General features: G+C 44.8%; 1 protein-coding gene across 1 annotated transcript in view; it reads left to right on the top strand.

The window, feature by feature from the left end:
* The window catches only part of LOC140395398 (myosin-3-like), a 40,622-nt gene extending 22,605 nt beyond the window's left edge, over positions 1 to 18,017 (top strand). The window contains exons 22-39 of the mRNA XM_072483105.1: positions 459 to 635; positions 731 to 876; positions 1,229 to 1,319; positions 1,409 to 1,798; positions 3,689 to 3,815; positions 4,015 to 4,133; positions 7,115 to 7,311; positions 7,424 to 7,607; positions 7,709 to 7,874; positions 7,972 to 8,096; positions 8,998 to 9,306; positions 9,407 to 9,610; positions 9,702 to 9,827; positions 11,983 to 12,153; positions 14,648 to 14,752; positions 14,856 to 14,951; positions 17,598 to 17,732; positions 17,842 to 18,017. Of these exons, the coding sequence (XP_072339206.1) occupies positions 459 to 635; positions 731 to 876; positions 1,229 to 1,319; positions 1,409 to 1,798; positions 3,689 to 3,815; positions 4,015 to 4,133; positions 7,115 to 7,311; positions 7,424 to 7,607; positions 7,709 to 7,874; positions 7,972 to 8,096; positions 8,998 to 9,306; positions 9,407 to 9,610; positions 9,702 to 9,827; positions 11,983 to 12,153; positions 14,648 to 14,752; positions 14,856 to 14,951; positions 17,598 to 17,732; positions 17,842 to 17,865 (2,892 nt within the window). The 3' untranslated portion in view covers positions 17,866 to 18,017. The remainder of the gene's footprint in view (positions 1 to 458; positions 636 to 730; positions 877 to 1,228; positions 1,320 to 1,408; positions 1,799 to 3,688; positions 3,816 to 4,014; positions 4,134 to 7,114; positions 7,312 to 7,423; positions 7,608 to 7,708; positions 7,875 to 7,971; positions 8,097 to 8,997; positions 9,307 to 9,406; positions 9,611 to 9,701; positions 9,828 to 11,982; positions 12,154 to 14,647; positions 14,753 to 14,855; positions 14,952 to 17,597; positions 17,733 to 17,841) is intronic.
* The last annotated feature ends 554 nt before the right edge of the window (positions 18,018 to 18,571 follow it).

Below are 18,571 nucleotides of genomic sequence, written 5' to 3'. Positions count from 1 at the left end.
TAGGTGAGGTTACGGGATTGCGGGGATAGGGTGGAGGCGTTTGGCTTTAGTAGGTTGCTCTTTCCAAGGGCCGGTGCAGACTCGATGGGCTGAATGGCCTCCTTCTGCACTGTAAATTCTATGATAACCACACTGCTGCTTCACACTATGAACAGCCAGTGACGAACGCTGCAATTAGTTGCAGTTCCGCTGTGCGGCAAGAAAGATCAAATTCTTGCAGGGTTTCTGTGAGACTAACTTCATAGCCAACAGCGGTCAACATGGCTTCACCGCTGTCTGCAAATTCCCATCTATTGTGTTTCAGTAGAGATCATAGAGATCCACAGCACAAAACGCCCATCGTGTCTGCGCCAGTCAAAAATAATCACCTAACTATTCTAATCCCATTTTCCAATAGTCATAGAGGTCTACAAATAGAGTCATTATATAAATTCTTATATATTGTTGCTGCATTACAGGTTAAGAACCTCACAGAGGAAATGGCTAGCCTTGATGAATCAAATGTTAAGCTAACAAAGGAAAAGAAAGCCTTGCAAGAGGTCCACCAGCAGATCTTAGATGATCTCCAAGCTGAAGAAGACAAAGTCAACAATCTGACCAAAGCGAAAGGAAAACTGGAGCTGCAAATCGATGATGTAAATAACCACAAAATAAGTATAAAGTCAATACAGTCTTTGACATGCACAGATCCTATAATATTGTGTCTTTCCGTATCCATCTTCTTAAATAGCTTGAAGGGTCTATGGAACAAGAGAAAAAACTTCGCTTGGACCTAGAACGGACCAAGAGGAAACTGGAAGGCGACCTGAAACTTTCTCAGGATTCCCTCATGGATTTGGAAAATGACAAGCAACAAATGGAAGAAAGATTTAAAAAGTGAGACACATTCACGTACGACTGAAATGTGCAAGTTCCTTGCATGTTATATTTGTGAAAACGATACACAACTTTGTACAAATGCAAACTTGTGATCAAGTGAAAGTTAAACTAGCAGACTGTCACACAGTACAAATTGGATGATCAGACATCAAGACATTCAAACATAGCTGATAGCACAGTAGTGTAGTGTCCTTTATCCAAACCAAAATCCCGTATAATGCACCTAACAGCAGGATTAAAATTTCCAGAGCTTTTCACAAATGCAGATATGGATTTTCAGTGGAGTGGATTTCAATTTGATGCCTGTTTCTCCACACCGCTTATTCTTAACTTTAATGTTTCCAAACAGGAAGGAATTTGAAATCAGCCAACTTCAAAGCAGAATCGAAGATGAACAAAACCTAACAATGCAGTTCCAGAAAAAAATAAAAGAACTCCAGGTAAAGCAAATGTCTGAATAAATGACGCTCTTGACCGAATTATCCTCATACAGTCCTCAGACTGCCAATTAAATTGTTCACATTTCTAGGCTCGGATTGAAGACCTCGAGGAGGAGATTGAAGCTGAGCGTGCAGCTCGTGCTAAGGTGGAAAAGCAACGCACCGACTATGCTCGTGAACTGGAGGAAATCAGTGACCGACTGGAAGAAGCTGGCGGTGCGTCAACAGTACAGATCGAAATGAACAAGAAACGCGAACTGGAATTTCAGAAACTACGTCGTGATCTGGAAGAAGCTACCCTGCAGCATGAGGCAATGGCTGCCGCTCTTCGTAAGAAGCAGGCTGATAGTGTCGCAGAGCTGGGGGAGCAAGTCGACAACCTGCAACGTGTGAAACAGAAGCTAGAGAAGGAAAAGAGTGAGATGAAGATGGAAATTGATGACCTTGTCAGCAACGTGGAATCTGTGTCGAAGTCCAAAGTAAGTCCAAATAAATGAGCATTAGTTTCTTAACTAAAAATGCGATTTGCTTAATTCATGTAAATAAAACTTGGCACTCACTATGTGACTGTCACACTTCAGGTATTCAAAGTTGTGCCAACGTTCTATTAAAAAAAAAGAGGGCTACCATTTTGGCATTTTTTTCCCCAACTCTGGCCTCCACCCAAACAGAACTGAATATTCACAGGGACATATGAAGTATATCAGCCTTTCTGAGCAATTAGTCTCAGATGGCCCTCGGGCCATACCTAAATAGACCAGTACCATACAGTGGGCAGGATTTGTCTCATGGTGCTGAAACAGAAGTTGGGACGATTTCCAGGTCCTGAACCCTCTCGTAGGGGAGGAACACTCACTCATGACAATTTTCAAGGCGGTGCCCCGGTTAATTGGCCTGGAGACCGGTTCCCTCACCAATTAAGGGCAGCAAATTGGCTCCTGAAGCTGTCGGGTCAATCAGAGGCCTTCCAGCTTGAGGAGCAGCACTCTGTGTAGCATATATCATTAAGAGAGGGCACTTCAACGTGTAGACGCACTCTTAGCAACGTTTAAATTTTTTTATTAAAACATTGTTCTTGCAGCCAGCCTCCATGGAGTTTGCCTTGCCTGGTATGGAGGGCATTAGCTATGAGGAGCGGTTGAATAAACTCGATTTGTTCTCACTGGAACGACGGAGGTTGATGGGCGACCTGATAGATGTCTACAAAATTATGAGGGGCATAGACAGATTGGATAGTCAGAGGCTTTTCCCCAGGGTAGAGGGGTCAATTACTAGGGGGCATAGGTTTAAGGCGAGAGGGGCAAGGTTTAGAGTAGATGTACGAGGCAAGTTTTTTACGCAGAGGGTAGTGGGTGCCTGGAACTCGCTGCCGGAGGAGGTGGTGGAAGCAGGGACGATAGTGACATTTAAGGGGCATCTTGACAAATACATGAATAGGATGGGAATAGAGGGATACGGACCCAGGAAGTGTAGAAGATTGTAGTTTAGTCGGACAGCATGGTCGGCACGGGCTTGGAGGGCCGAAGGGCCTGTTCCTGTGCTGTACATTTCTTTCTTCTTCTTCTTCTTCTTCTTCCACTGTGAGTGGCAAGTGCTGTTCTCGCACCCAAGCCAACAGGGGTGTCTCCTCGGCCTACCTGGAGCACTGGCTCCAGGGTTTCCACTTCCATACCCAAACTGGCCCATGCCTGAGCAGGAAACTTTAATTTAAATTAAATCAATTTTTTGTCCATAAATTTAAAGTATCCAATTATTTTTTGTTTCCAATTAAAGGGCAATTTTGCGTGGCCAATCCATCTACACTGCACATCTTTTTGGCTTGTGGGGGTGAGACCCACACAGACACGGGGGGAATGTGCAAACTCCACATGGACAGTGACCCACAGCCGGGATCGAACCTGGGTCCTAGGTGCTGGAGGGCAGCAGTGCCAAGCACTGTGCCACTGTGCCGCCCCTAAATTAAATTAATTAAACAAGGCTTTTAACAAGCTTAATGAGGTACCTGTAGCATTGGGGCCAGTAGCCTTGTCGATTTGGTTCCACCTCTGTTATAATTACCAGAAAACTGGCACGCAGTGCGTATATTCGCAGATGCCATCCACCTCTATTCCTGGCCCTGCTGGGGCTTGAAAATCTCTCGCAGAGTATACCAGAGCGCTGGCCGGAGACAGCCAAGCCAGCTTGGCAATTAAACATCAAAACCCTGTTCCAGGCCCTTGACTACCCATGAGTGATGTCAATGGTGAGACACTTGTAAAATAAGATTGGAGACATTCACTGATGGTAAATCACAGCAAAAGGTGAGCTAAGGTTTCGAATCCACTTTAAAATATAATGATTCAATGTATATTTTTACTTTTCCCAAATAGGCCAACCTTGAAAAAACATGTCGTACTCAGGAAGATCAGTTAAATGAACTGAAGGCAAGGAATAATGAGTATGCGCGTGCCATTAATGACATGACAGCTCAAACATCCCGGCTGCATGCAGAAAACGGTGAGTTGTTACTGTAACGTGAACTGTGTGGATTGAACAAAGTGAGTATTATTTGGCCATTTTTCAAACTTGCCTTTTAAATAATACTAACCATGTGCAACACTTATATTACGCAATGCTTATGAACAACCAGTTGGAAAATTCTCTTTTGCTTCCTGAAACAAAACGATTAAAAATGTTTTCAAAATTTCTTAAAAAGGTGAAATTTCAAGGCAACTGGAAGAAAAGGAGACTATGGTATCCCAACTCAGCAGGAGTAAGCAGGGATTTGTGCATCAAATAGAAGAACAGAAGAGACAACTTGAAGAAGAAACTAAGGTAATACTGTGTGTTTCATTTGAAAAAATAAATTTAGACACCCAATTCTTTTTTTTCCAATTAATGGGCAATTTAGCGTGACCAATCCACCTACCCTGAACATCTTTGGGTTGTGGGGGTGAGACCCACACAGACAGGCGGAGAATGTGCAAACTCCACATGGACAGTGACCCGGAGCCGGGATTGAACCTGGATCGTTGGCGCCATGAGGCAGCAGTGCTAACCACTGTGCCACCATGCCGGCCTCTGTGTTTTAAATACATTTATAATGATCCCTTCTCTACTGGATTGAATGGAAAAATGAATAGATTTTGAAAGAAAATGACACAGGTGGATTATCAATCTTGTGATAACCCTCACGAGGCCCATGAGGACACACTTATAGGTCTCCCTGTGGTACTCAAAGAACACGAGCTTCCCCGCTAGCGGGTGGAGGTCTGCCCAGCTGGGGCTTGTTACTTGGGCCTGTTAATACCAGCCTGCACTAGGACTGGGACTCTTGTTAATCACCAACTGGGATCTTATTGTTCTCTGCCACGGTAGTGGCCTTAACCTTAAAGATTATAATAAACTTAAGCGAATCTACTTTCTCGGGTCTCCTTGATCATTATCAGTCTAATAAATCGAATGCAAATATTTAAAATAACTCTGTACATCCATTTATTGGCATAATGTGCATCGTTTTGTCTCAAAAATGGTGCAAACTGCATGAGCGCACCCTTCTGGTGGGTGTCAAACCAGAGGTTGTTTCTATGAGATTGTCAGTGTGCATCCAGTGGGCACCGGACATGCACAGACTAGGTAGGCTGTGATGATGGGCATGTAAAGCTGATTTGATGCCAGTGCTGCTATTTTGGAGCTTGATGTTCCAGCTATCACTGTCTCTTAAACACGTAGAGTTGAATATGCGTTCAGCAGTGGATAGGATCCCATATCATTGTCATTTAAAGGGATCATTAATGTCTCATTGGCTCTGTTGTGTATTCATATCTGTTCCGAGTTGGAACAATATCAGTTTAAGAGTTTAACAGTTAGTCTCATCTAGCAGCCTGTGAGAAAACACCTTTCCAATAAAGCTCTTGTTTGTTTGTACCTTTGTGGTCTTCAAGCCTGTCCTTTAAAAATACCACAGCCTGTTGATGATTGATATTCACTGGGTCTCTGTTATAATAGAAGTGTTTGGTGCTTTGCAAAATTATTTGAAATTGCTAATGTTGTAGGAAGTTGTGCATCATGCACTGTAGGACTTTATCCTGAACTCAAAGGAATTATTCCCAGAAAAAGGACAGGAATTTCCACCCACACCGTGGTGAGTTTTGTGGTGTTGGCGGTGAACTGCCATTAGCCGGCAGCGGGATATTCTGGTCCCGCCGCTGTCAATAGGTTTTCCCATTGTTCGCATTCCCCACCACCGGGGAACCTGTGGTGGGGGGTTCACCGTTGGCAGGACCAGACGATCCAAAACTAACAGCCGCTTCAAAATAAACACTCCAAATCAAAGTTACAAATCAAACCATGCCGTATCGTACACAAATGACAAATAACCAGACTTGTACATTCTTTTAGTGCTGACCTTCTGTGTGCCTTTGCCTATCTTAGCCCCCCTACAAAAATAGAAAATACTGGACAATCTCAGTAGGTCTGACAGCAGCGGTGGAGAGAAAAGGAGCTAACGTTTCGAGTCTGGATGACTCTTTGTCAAAGCTGGGAGAGCCAGCTTTGAATAAGGAGCCTAAACGGGGAATGCGCAGCCGAGACTGCACATAGCCCCATTTTGACCAGCGGGAGCTCTGCTCGCCAAAACATCCCGTTGTAGCGCAAGACCGGGACGCCATTTAAAAATGGCATCCCAATCTCCGAGGCCCACGAAACAAATCCCCAACCTACCCCAGCTCAAATGCAATATGGGAGGGTCACCAGCCCCCCACGCAACCCCCATGGTGGGCAACCCTGGCCCAATCACAAATACGCAAAAAATGCAAGCTTGGCACCATGGCAGTGCTCTTGCCAGCACCACCTGGGCAACAGTGCCAAGTCACCACCCTGCCTAATCCCCTTGACAACCCCCACAAGTGTCATTCCGTCTGGTCCCCATTTGTGGGGGCCAGTACCAAACTGTTTTCACCCAAGGTCCCCGAGACAAAGGGATTAAATCCCAAAGCCTCAGGTACCTCGGGAATCTGCACATTAGAGTAAGGCTTACTGCCTCGCTCAGATATGCCAAAAACTGATTTTTGCCCATTTTGCAACGTCTCATGAGATTACATTGAGAGCTGGCTAGACCCTGGGTGCGGAGTCTCCCGGCATTCACCGACCACGCTGCGCCACGGCGAGCTGTTTTTCCAGTGCAGCGTGTCTGGAAGATCATCCCCACACTCTCAGAGGGAAGCTGGTAGCATGTCAGGAACCTGGAAATTTTGATGGGGTTCTTCAATTCAACCATGCTATTAGCATCGATCTTCTGGCCTTCCCGGCCAATCAGAATGACTCACCGAATTTATCAAAGAAAAAGTTAAAGGTCTGCCAGCAGGGCTCAGAATGATTGAACTGGACATTGTTTCCTGCGGCTTCAGCGATTATAGGACTGAAGAGGAAACCTGCGAAGGCTGTACCCCTGCACTTTCCACCACCACCACCCTCCCTCCTCACACACACACACTGTGTGCCCTGCGGGCTTCTGTTTCATTAAAATATTTTTTTCTCCTTCAAAAGAACAATGGTGAGCATTTGTGTAATTTAAGATGTACAAAGAGCTTCACATTCTGATTTGCTCATTACCTGGGCCCACAGCCAACTCACCGGAGAGTGTCATTGAAAGCAAAATGTAACCGGCCATGTTTAACAAAGTAGGTACAGTTCATGCATTAAATCAATGTGGTTTTGCAATTTTAAAAATTATTTGTCTTCAGCTTGTAAAGCTGTCACTTCTAAATTGTTCTCAAGCGCTTCTGATTTCTTCTTTCCATGTTATCTATCTAAAGGCTAAGAATGCCTTGGCACATGCTCTGCAATCAGCCCGCCATGATTGTGATTTACTCCGTGAGCAATATGAAGAGGAACAAGAGGCAAAGGCTGAGCTCCAACGTGGCATGTCCAAGGCCAACAGCGAAGTCGCTCAGTGGAGAACAAAATACGAGACTGATGCGATCCAGCGCACAGAGGAACTGGAGGAGGCCAAGTACATGCATTCTTATGTGTTTCCTTCATTTTTGAATCCTTTGAGTGTACATTCATTTTTCTGTGTCGATCTTCTATGCTCCAGTAGGATAATAATTTGACTTTTTATGTAGGAAGAAACTAGCTCAAAGACTGCAAGATGCAGAGGAGCGCGTTGAAGCAGTCAATGCCAAGTGTGCTTCCTTGGAAAAAACAAAGGTTCGCCTGCAAGGAGAGGTGGAAGACCTCATGATCGATGTGGAGAGATCAAATGCTGCGGCAGCAGTCCTTGATAAGAAACAGAGAACCTTTGACAAGGTACAGTACTTTAAACGTATCTTCCACAGGGTGAAATGGTAACTTAAATAGGTTTAGAGTAGCGATCAATAAAAACCTATTTGCCTTTTTAAAAATGATAGATTCTGGCAGAATGGAAACAAAAACATGAGGAATGCCAGGCTGAGCTGGAGGGAGCACAGAAAGAATCTCGGTCTCTCAGCACTGAGCTTTTCAAGTTGAAGAATGCTTACGAAGAGTCATTGGATCATCTTGAGACTCTCAAGAGGGAGAACAAAAACCTTCAACGTAAGTCTCGAAAATGTGGTGTCATTCATGTCAGCAATATTTAAAGTCAGCTTGAAGGGGTGTTCACTGATTCTGATGGTTCAAAATTGTTAAACAGAGGAAATTTCGGATCTCACTGAACAACTCGGTGAATGTGGAAAGACAATTCATGAGCTGGATAAAGCAAAAAAGCAAGCTGAACAAGAGAAGTCTGAACTTCAATGCGCGTTAGAGGAAGCAGAGGTAAACTTTGTAAATTTTACACCTCCAGCATCATAATATGGTAGGGGGGTGCAGGGGAGAGGTATTGTGGCACAGTGGTAGCAACCTTATCTCTGGGCTGGAAGTCCCACTTCAGCACTTGATGACCAAACAGGTTCATTGTCAGCTTGCAAATCCTCCCAACACATGTGATGGCAGATAGTAAGAGTGGGAGAGTTTCCTGGTTAGCCATACTACAGAGGGCAAAGGCAAACGCCTGCAGTAATTTGCCTAGTGTAATCATGGGCCAATAGGTAGTCCATGGTTGTATTTTAGGGCATGGCACACAAAGGTAGAATCAGGTGGCATGGTGGCACAATGGTTAGCACTGCTGCCTCACAGCACCAGGGTCCCGGGTTCAATTCTGGCCTTGGGTGACTGTCTATGAGGAGTTTGCATGTTCTCCCCGTGTCTGCGTGTGTTTCCTCCAGGTGTTCCAGTTTCCTCCCACAGTCCAAAGATGTGCAGGTTAGGTGGATTGGCCATGATAAATTGCCCCTTAGTGTCCCAAGATGTGTGGGTTAGGTGGGGTACGGGGATAGAATTTACAGTGCAGAAGGGGGCCATTCGGCCCATCGAGTCTGCACCGGCTCTTTGAAAGAGCACCCTACCCAAGCCCGCACCTCCACCCTATCCCCATAACCCAGATAGGGTGGGGGAATGTTCCGAGGTAGGCTACTCTTTCAGAAGGTTAGTGGGGACTCCATGGAGAGGATTAGTGCAGTCTCGATGGACCGAATAGCCTCTTTCTGCACTGTAAGAATTCGATGTTCTATAGTAATTTGCAAATTGTGCCAAATCATCATGAAGTATAATCCAGTAATTAAATTGATGTTGGATCCATTGTAATCAATATTCATTGCATTTTATCCACCTGCCAAAGTCATCACTGGAACACTCAGAGGAAAAGCTGCTTCGAATTCAGCTTGAGTTGAATCAAATCAAGTCAGAGATTGACAGAAAGATTGCTGAGAAAGATGAAGAAATTGAACAGCTAAAGAGAAACCACCAAAGAACCATAGAGGCTCTGCAGAACTCCCTGGACGCGGAAATCAGGAGCAGAAATGATGCCTTGAGGCTCAAAAAGAAAATGGAAGGGGACCTCAATGAAATGGAGATTCAATTGGGCCATGCAAACCGCCAGGCTGCAGAAATGCAGAAGCATCTCAGGAACATTCAAGGGGTGCTCAAAGTAAGTGGAATCGATTTATGTATTATATTTGCGCACGTGCTTGCTCACTGTTGAATCTCCAACTGCGTTCAGTCATGCAATCAAATACTTCATGATTCAGGAAACACAGCTGCACCTGGACGAAGCTTTGCGAATTCAAGGAGACCTGAAAGAGCAGCTAAGCTCAGCGGAACGGAAGTGCAACCTTCTACAAGCTGAGCTCGCAGAGGTTACCGTAGCTCTAGAGCAGACGGACAGAGCTCGCAAAATAGCTGAACAAGAAGTCTTTGATATCACCGAACGTGTCCAGCTGCTTCATTCTCAGGTAGCCTGAAAGACAAGTCGTTCTAAAATGCCAATGTTTAAATGCTTCATTCAAATAGTAATGCCAATGACATCTTTGTTACGTCTTTTAGAACATTAGCCTTATCAACACCAAAAAAAAGCTTGAGACTGATGTTTCCCAGCTTCAAACCGAGCTGGAAGATGCCATTCAGGAGTCAAGGAATGCTGAAGAGAAAGCCAAGAAGGCAATCACTGATGTAAGATTTCCAAATTTTGATAAATATTTAATACATTTGTTTTCGCACATTAGGGGCAGAATTCTCCGGCCTCTCAGCAGCGTGTTTCTGAGTGGCGCGCCGTTCGCTGGCGGAAGACTCTCTGCCCTCGTCGCTTGTCCATGGGAATTCCCATTGGAGCCACCTCACACCGCTGGGAAACCTGCGGGAGGGGGCATGCTGCCAGTGGGAACAGAGAATCCCACGGCATGAACGGCGGGAGAATTGCGGCTAAGTGTTTCAGATGAATAAAGAAATTGATACGGTAGTTAGAGAGTATCTATATCATCTGATGGAGGAGCCCAGAACTAGGGGGAATATCCATTGAATTAGAACCACAGTGTTCAGGAGGGAAGTTCGGAAATACCGCTTCACACAAAAGGTAATGGAAATCTGGAATTCTATGTCTTAAAAAGCTGTTGAAGTTACGGGTCAACTGGAGGTGTCAGAACTGAGCTTAATAGACTTTTGTTCGGCAAGTGTACAGGCAGTCCTTGACTTTACGATGTGCGAGGTACAATGGACGGCACTTATGATGTTTAAAAAGTGACACCCTGGGCGTCATTCTCCGACCCCCCGCCGGGTCGGAGAATGGCCGTTGGCCGCCGTGAATCCCGCCCCCGCCCCCGCCGAATTCTCCGCTCCCGGAGATTGGGCGGGGGCGGGAATCCGGCCGCGCCGGTTGGCGGGACCCCCCGCTGGATTCTCCGGCCCGGATGGGCTGAAGTCCCGCCCAGGAATTGCCTGTCCCGCCGGCGTAAATCAAACCTGGTATTTACCGGCGGGACCAGGCGGCATGGGCGGGCTCCGGGGTCCTGGGGGGGGGCGCGGGGCGACCTGACACTGGGGGGTGCCCCCACGGTGGCCTGGCCCGCGATCGGGGCCCACCGATCCGCGGGCGGGCCTGTGCCGTGGGGGCACTCTTTCCCTTCCGCCTCCGCCACGGCCTCCACCATGGCGGAGGCGGAAGTGACTCTCCCCACTGCGCATGCGCGGGAAACTGACAGCGGCCGCTGACGCTCCCGCGCATGTGCCGCATTTCCGCGCCAGCTGGCGGGGCAACAAACGCCATTTCCGCCAGCTGGCGGGGCGGAAATCCCTCCGGCGTCGGCCTAGCCCCTCAATGTTGGGGCTAGGCCGCCAAAGATGCGGAGACTTCCGCACCTTTTTGCCGGCGCGATGCCCGTCTGATTTGCGCCGGCTTTGGCGCCAGTCGGCGGGCATCCCGCCGTTGGGGGAGAATTTCGCCCCCTGTTTCAAATGTGCGACATCAGTTTTGAATTTACAAAACCACGTCAGCCCATCTTTCACAATTTTATAAATATGATGTATAATTTATACATTTTGAATGAGTCCAGGGAAGTTGTGAAACCTTCCTCAGAAACACAGGATCCGCTGCACTTTTCATTCACCCAGTTGTTACTCCGGGCTGGGAGGTCGCTCCGGAGAACGGTTGCTGGGGTCGTCCAGCAGCTCCAGAGCCAGAAACTGGAAAACTGTTTTTGAAAACCGGGAAATGGGGCTGTAATTTTCTGGTAACCTTGCCCCACTGGCTGATCTCTCATCGATTTACAGTGGCTCTTCCACACCTAGAGTCTGAAGCCTTTTGCTCAGCCAGCGAGGGAGAATGGTCGCTGTGGCCCACAGGCAGAGGTCTGACTGCATCGGGATGAATGTCTAAAACACGCAGTAACGTGCCAGTGGAAAAGCTGTCTCACTCCGCTGACAGAACCAATTCCCTGGGCTGGATTCTCCACCCCGCCGCGCCACATTTCTGCCCCGACCTGCCGGCGGGATGCTCCATATCGTCGGCTGGTCAATGGGGTTTCCCATTGTGGGGCAGCCCCACGCCGTCGGGAAACCCCCGGGCGCCGGCAAAACGGAGTATCACACCTCCTGTTTTTAACATTATTCCTATGGGGAAATCGGTTCTGATGTTTTGACTTACCACATGGTTTCCAGGAACCAATTGTGTTGTACGTCCAATGACTGCCTGTATTAAGGGCTATGGAGTGTTGGTAGAAGAATTTGAAATATTGATCTAAGAATGGTGGAACAGGAATAGCCTCCCGTGTTCGACTCAATAGCATTTCAACATGATTACCTAAGGCCCACTTTATTTTAATTCCGAAACCAGGCTGCTATGATGGCTGAAGAGTTGAAGAAGGAACAAGATACAAGTGCTCACCTTGAGAGAATGAAAAAAAACTTAGACCAGACAGTGAAGGATCTGCAATTCCGTCTGGATGAAGCTGAGCAGTTAGCATTGAAAGGTGGAAAGAAGCAAATTCAAAAACTAGAGACAAGGGTGAGTTGCCCAAATATATTTTTAAAATTGAAATTACTTAGAGATGATGTTTGTAGCAAACCCATAGCATCAACTTTTGACAACTTCCTACAGGTGACTCGTTATTGAAGGACTCACAATGTGGAATTATATTAAATATTCCAATGATTGTGAATTTCTAATACTGGCGGTGTACTTGGCAGAGTCTTACACTCAATACAAAACATGCAAAATAAGTTTATAAAGATCTCTGGTAATCAAATATTCACTCCTGTGTTCTTCTAAAACAAGGCCTGAAGTAAGTTGCAGCTGGTGTGAATTTAATCTGATATCACCTATTTGATGAGGCCCACAGTATTTGAATTTCAGGTACTTGGAAATCAGATTTGACAGTTCTGCTGAATCATACTGACTAGAGACATTCAAAACAACTTCGGGGTGATGCAGTATTGGCAGCTGTGGCCTTGGGTAAACTCCCTCTGTATAAAAAGTTCAAGAAAAATACCTTTAACATAGTATTGAATTATTTTTCTTTCTTAAAATTGTTTTTTAATTGAGGCATTTATATTACAAATTTTAACAGAATAAGCATCAACACACCAAACCACAAAACCCAGCCAACATGGCTTACATAAACAACTCCCTACCACAATTCCCCACCAACTTTCCCCAGCCATACCCACCTCCTCATGCCTCCCCTTTTAACCCCCTCCCTCCTCCCCCCCGCCCCCCCCCCCCTCCCCCACTGCTGACAGCCTAATTTTTTCCAAAGAAGTCGATAAATGGCTGCCACCTCCGGGCAAACCCCAGCATCGATCTCCTCAGGGCGAACTTGATCTTCTCAAGCCTCAGAAACCCAACCATGTCACGAACCTACACCCCCAACTTCGGGGGCTCCGAGTCCGTCCATGATAACAAGATCCGTCTCCGGGCTACCAGGAAGGCAAAGGCCAAGATATCGGCCTCTCTCGCCCCTTGACTCCCGGGTCTTCTGGCACACCAAAAATCGCCAGCTCTGGACTCGGAACCACCCTTCCCTTCAGTACCTCCGACATGATGTCAGTAAACCTCAGCCAAAATCTCCTAAACCTCAGACATGCAGTCCATCTGGTGTAGGTTCCCCCAGAATACTGTTAGGGAAGGAGTTCCAGGATTTTGACCCAGTGATTTAACATTTTGAAAATCATGCTGAAAATTTTAAAACTTGAAAGAATGAGTCTCCACACTTGTAATTATTAAATTTTGGTGCGGGACAGGTTGATTGGCAGTAATTAACAATTATCACATTCATGAAACATCACTGAATAACTAATTACTGGCTTTGTGTACAACATATTTAATTTGTTGTAATTGCACACATAAATCAACTTCACAATATTTAATGTATTTCACTGGTGAGTCAGTGAAGTGTTGTTCCTGCAATAATGGTGTAAATTGGACAGCCACTTTTGGTAGTTGCATTTTTTGCACATCTGTTCCTCACTTGAAGTTGTTATACTATATATACATAATGCAGGCTGCCAATGACCTTCCTGTTATTTTGGCAGAAACTTTCAGTTTATTGTTTGCAATAGGAAGGCTCTTTATCATAATATTATTACTGAAAGGACTTATGATTTGCAACTGAAAACAAAGTGCACAGTATGGCAATCGATATAAGAAAGAAAAATAATTAATACTCAGACTTTTGGAAACCTAATTTATCTAACATACTTTTGTATCAATGTACAGTGATATTTTGTGTACATCAGCTGGAAGTCTTGTAGCACAGTGGTAGCACCCCTACTGCTGGATCAGAAGCTCCCGGTTCAAATCCAATGCCTGGATTTGTCAGCCATGGAAAGAAGCATTCGTAACGCAGTTGAACTGGCTGATAATCAGCATGAGAATCCTTTCACCGCTTCCCCCACTATTCCCTGAAGGGGAACAGTGTGTGTGTGAAGATATGCTTTAAAATAAAGCGTTTAATCAACACCTAAGTGGGAGTAAAACATAGACTTGGGTGAATAACCTGATTCCCAAGAGCACAAAAGCAGGCTGGGCAATACTTGAATTTAACATTTTATGTAAGATACTCTAGGTCCATGCTTAAATCAGAATTAAAAGTATCCAGCTGGTACACATGATGTCCTGTGAACATCGTAAATGTTTCTTTTGACCCTCTGAAAAATTATTCAAGAAGAATTTTTAAAAATCAGTAGCTCATCAAATTAAAATGCTGGTGCCCAAATGTGGAGCCATACTCAGTATCCAAGCACATATGCCCAAAGCTACATTGTTAATGCACTCAGGAGGAGGTGGAGCAGGGAGTAAAACTGGGGGTTGGGCAGTGCACTTTACAGGTACTGGCCTGAGGCTGGGATCTGCAGTAAGGAACCAAAATTGTGTACGGCTGAGCAATTTGAAACTGCGAGATTATTTCAATATAATGTCACCCTAAAGAATGATTTAATTATGTACAAAACTGGAATGATTCAATGGGAATTGCAATTTGAAATGTTTATTGCTCTTACAGATGCGCGAATTAGAGACCGAACTTGAAGCTGAACAGAAACGTGCAACAGAGGCGATTAAAGGTTCCCGGAAATATGAAAGGAGAGTCAAAGAGATGACATTCCAAGTAAGGAATAATTATTCAAAGGGCTCTATGATTCATTTTCTTTTAAGTTCTTGAATAAAAAAGCAAATTTAAATTATGATTTAAATTTTTTTTTCACATACAGTCTGTGGAAGACCATAAAAATATTGTGAGACTGCAGGATTTGGCGGACAAATTGCAACTAAAGGTCAAATCCTACAAGAGGAATGTCGATGATGCTGTGAGTAAATAACTGATACAGAAGAACATAAGAACTAGAAGAAGGAGTTGGCAATTCAGCACCTCGATCCCCACTCTGCCATCCAGTACGATCATGGCTGATCTCATCTCGGCCTCAGCTCCACTTTCCTGCCCGTTCTCCATAGCCCTACAACCCATTACCAATTAAAAGTCTGTCTAACTCCTACTTAAATTTATTCAATGTCACGGTAATCCACTGCACTCTGGGGCAGTAAATTCCACAGATTCACGATCCTTTGAGAGAAGGATTTTCATCTCATCTCTGTTGTAAATCTGCTATCCGTTATCCTAAAACTATGACCTCTCATTCTCGATTGCCCCATAAGAGGAAATACCCAGGGTGGCACGCTGGCGCAGTGATTAGCACAGTGCTCCAATGGTTAGCACTGCTGCCTCACGGTGCCAAGGACCCGGGTTCGATCCCAACGCGGGTCACTGTCTGTGTGGGGTTTGCACATTCTCCCTGAGCTGCATGGGTCTCACCCCCACAACCCAAAGAAATTGTCCCTTAATTGGAAAAAAAAGAATTGGACACTCTAAATTTATTTTAAAAATTAAAAAAAAGAAGAGGAAACATCCACTCCATGTCAATAACTTTTATCATTTTATATAACTCACTTAGATCCAGCTCATTCGTCTAAACTCGACAGAGTATCAGCCTAAATGCTCAATCTCTCTTCTTAAGACAAAACCCCCCCATCTCTGGAATCATTCTAGTGAACCTCCTTTGAACTACTTCTAATGCAACGACATCCCACCTCAAGTAAGGGTACCAAAACTGTACACAGTACTCCAGGTGCAGTCTCAGCAATGCAGTGTACAGTTTCAGCAACACTTCCTTACTTTTATGCTCTATTCCTTTAGCTATAATGGCCAAAATTCCATTGCCTTCCTTATTATCTGCTGTGCCTCCATACTAGCTTTCTGCGCTTCATGCTTGAGGACATCCAGATCCCTCTGCAGCCAAGCACACTGAAATTTCTCTCCATTTAGATAATACGTTGCCTTTACATTTTTCCGACTAAAATGGATGACCTCACACTTATCCACGTTAAACTCTATCTGCCAAATCTTGGCCCACTCACATATATCTATCTATATTTATTTGCAAATTTCTTAGTTCCTTATTGCAGCTTACTATCCCACCTATTTTTGTGTCATCTACAAATTTTCAAATGGATATAAACAAATGGATCCAAACTGCAGGCAGTAGAAAGGGATTTTATTTCTTCATCTTGACTTATGAGATTTTCATTGTTTAATTTGTACAATTTTGTCGTTACATCACCAGTTTTTGGCTTATTTCGTAGGTACATTTTGAACCAAAAAGAATTATTTAATATGAAAAGTCAGAAATATCTAATACAAACTAAAGCTATATTAAACCTATTCCTCTTAACCATAAAACATCACCAGCGAAATTCTTCATCGGCGGGATCCTCTGGTCCGCCTGCAGCGCACCCAGGCCCGCAGGTTTTCCAATGGCGTGGGGTGACCACAATGGCTGGCTACGGAAAATCCCACACCGTGTCAGAAAACACACTGGTAGACGGGGGAATCCCGCCTTACTACTTTGGCTCATTCACAAGCCATTGGACTGGATTTTCCACTTGGTGCTGAAAGAATGGAACTAGCTAATCATTATGTTTGTAGTTACCCATAGATTTTTTTTAATAGACCACGAGGGAGTCCACACCGAGTCGAAAATAAATAAAGTTTTATTTACAACACAATTATTTACATGGTTAGAAAAATCAGTGCCTAAACTGGCCGGCTTTATACAGAAGTTTAACTACTCAATGTTAGAGTTCCCCATCCCCTTTTAACTGGTGAGCTCACATTCAATGAGACTTACAGGGAGTTTAATCATTGTCCCTCCATAAGTCCCATGTGGGTTATGACAATTGTCTATAGGAGTTTTCACAGGAACTTCCTGCAGCGAACCAGGAAGCAACTGCATAACTCCTTATCAATTGGATTGCATAATTGTTAATGAGCAGGGCAGAGCCTAAACCAGGAAGTGACAGTTAGTGCAACTTAAAACAGATCCAGAAAAGCAAAATAAAGAGGCAAAGAAAGATAGAATTAAGAAAATGTTAAAAGAGTCCGAAAGTCAATGCAAATAGTTTACGCTATTTTCTTTAAATCTTCAACAATAATTAAAATTTGAAGGAATAAGACTTAGCATTTATAAAAGTTTTCAGTGCCAATGATATTGTTTGCCAATTATCAAGGCATATCATGCATTTAAAAAATACATTGGAATAAACAATCTCTAAATTTCTCTGGTGAATCTATTGGGTATATATTATGTAAGTATTCCAACTTCATGCCATACTTCATGTTTCAATGGTGAGTATCTCTGTAAGATACCACTCATATGTAGTTTCTGGAGAAGCAAAAGAACTCTGTCAGCAAGGTCTAAATTTCTGTACTTAACGACATTTGTGCTGCTGTTGGAAGTTGCAGTCTGATTTAATGCTGTTTGAAAAACAATGAGTCAGACCCAACCTGTTATTTGGTTCCATCAAGAATCCAACATAATCAAAGCAACTTTAAGTTGTAGCTTCATTAAGTCGAAGTTAGAGTCAAGAGTAAACTTTATTATGTATTCTTGTCTGCCCAGGAGGAGCAGGCCAGTGTCCACATTACCAAATTCAGAAGGACACAGCATGAGCTGGAGGAAGCTGAGGAGCGTGCAGATATTGCGGAGACGCAGGTCAACAAACTGAGGGCTAAAAGCCGTGTTATTACCACAAAGGTAAAAGAATGGGCTTCAATACATTGTAGTCGTGAATATTTAGCTATGAATATTTCATCTGCTCTTCACTGGTATAGGTGACATGGTATTGTTTAATTCTCTTTCACAGAAAATATTGTACACTGAAGAGTGAATACCAACTTGCAGCTCAGCACCGTAAAGAAGAAATGCACACAATGTGAATTTCTTAGCATGTCTTGCTGTGGTAACTGTACCTTAAAAGTAATAAAATTCAAGTGTAGCAAAAAAGTAGAGAAATAAATAAAGCTAATTTCCTGACGTCAATCAAGTGGCATTCCTGATTGCAGCCTGCATCACATGTTGATATTTCCATCATTATAAAAGTCGTACAAAACATCCCAAAGACAGAAAATGTATTCAGTAATGTTGTTTTATCGTACAATAAAATGATAACTTTTAAGGGCGGCGCGGCGACACTGTGGTTAGCACTGCACCAGGGACCAAGGTTCAACCTGGCCTTGGGTGACTGTCTGTGTGGAATTTGCACGTTATCCCCCTGTCTGCGTGGGTTTCCTCCGGGTGCTCCGGTCTGGACACTGGCCATGCTAGCCGCAGCAAGGGGGCCCCTGCCAGGGCCATGGGGGGGGGGGGGCATGGGGGGCCGAGCAGCCGGGGTGCCCCCCCCCATGGGATTGGGCAGTGCCCAGGCACCGACTGCCATCTTGCTGAACACCTGGACCACCCATCCCGGCCCCTGGTTCTACACAGTGGCACCTGCCATATGGGTGTGCCCACCCCCCCCCCCCCCACCCCCCCCCCCACCGCCCCCCCCTTCAGAACCAAACACCCCGCCCAATCTGCAGCCACCCACCGGGGGA

This window comes from Scyliorhinus torazame, chromosome 18 (assembly GCF_047496885.1).
Source record: "Scyliorhinus torazame isolate Kashiwa2021f chromosome 18, sScyTor2.1, whole genome shotgun sequence".
In the NCBI taxonomy this organism is placed as follows: domain Eukaryota; kingdom Metazoa; phylum Chordata; class Chondrichthyes; order Carcharhiniformes; family Scyliorhinidae; genus Scyliorhinus; species Scyliorhinus torazame.
The sequence above is the reverse complement of the archived record's forward strand: the minus strand, read 5'-3'. Positions and strand labels throughout refer to the sequence as shown.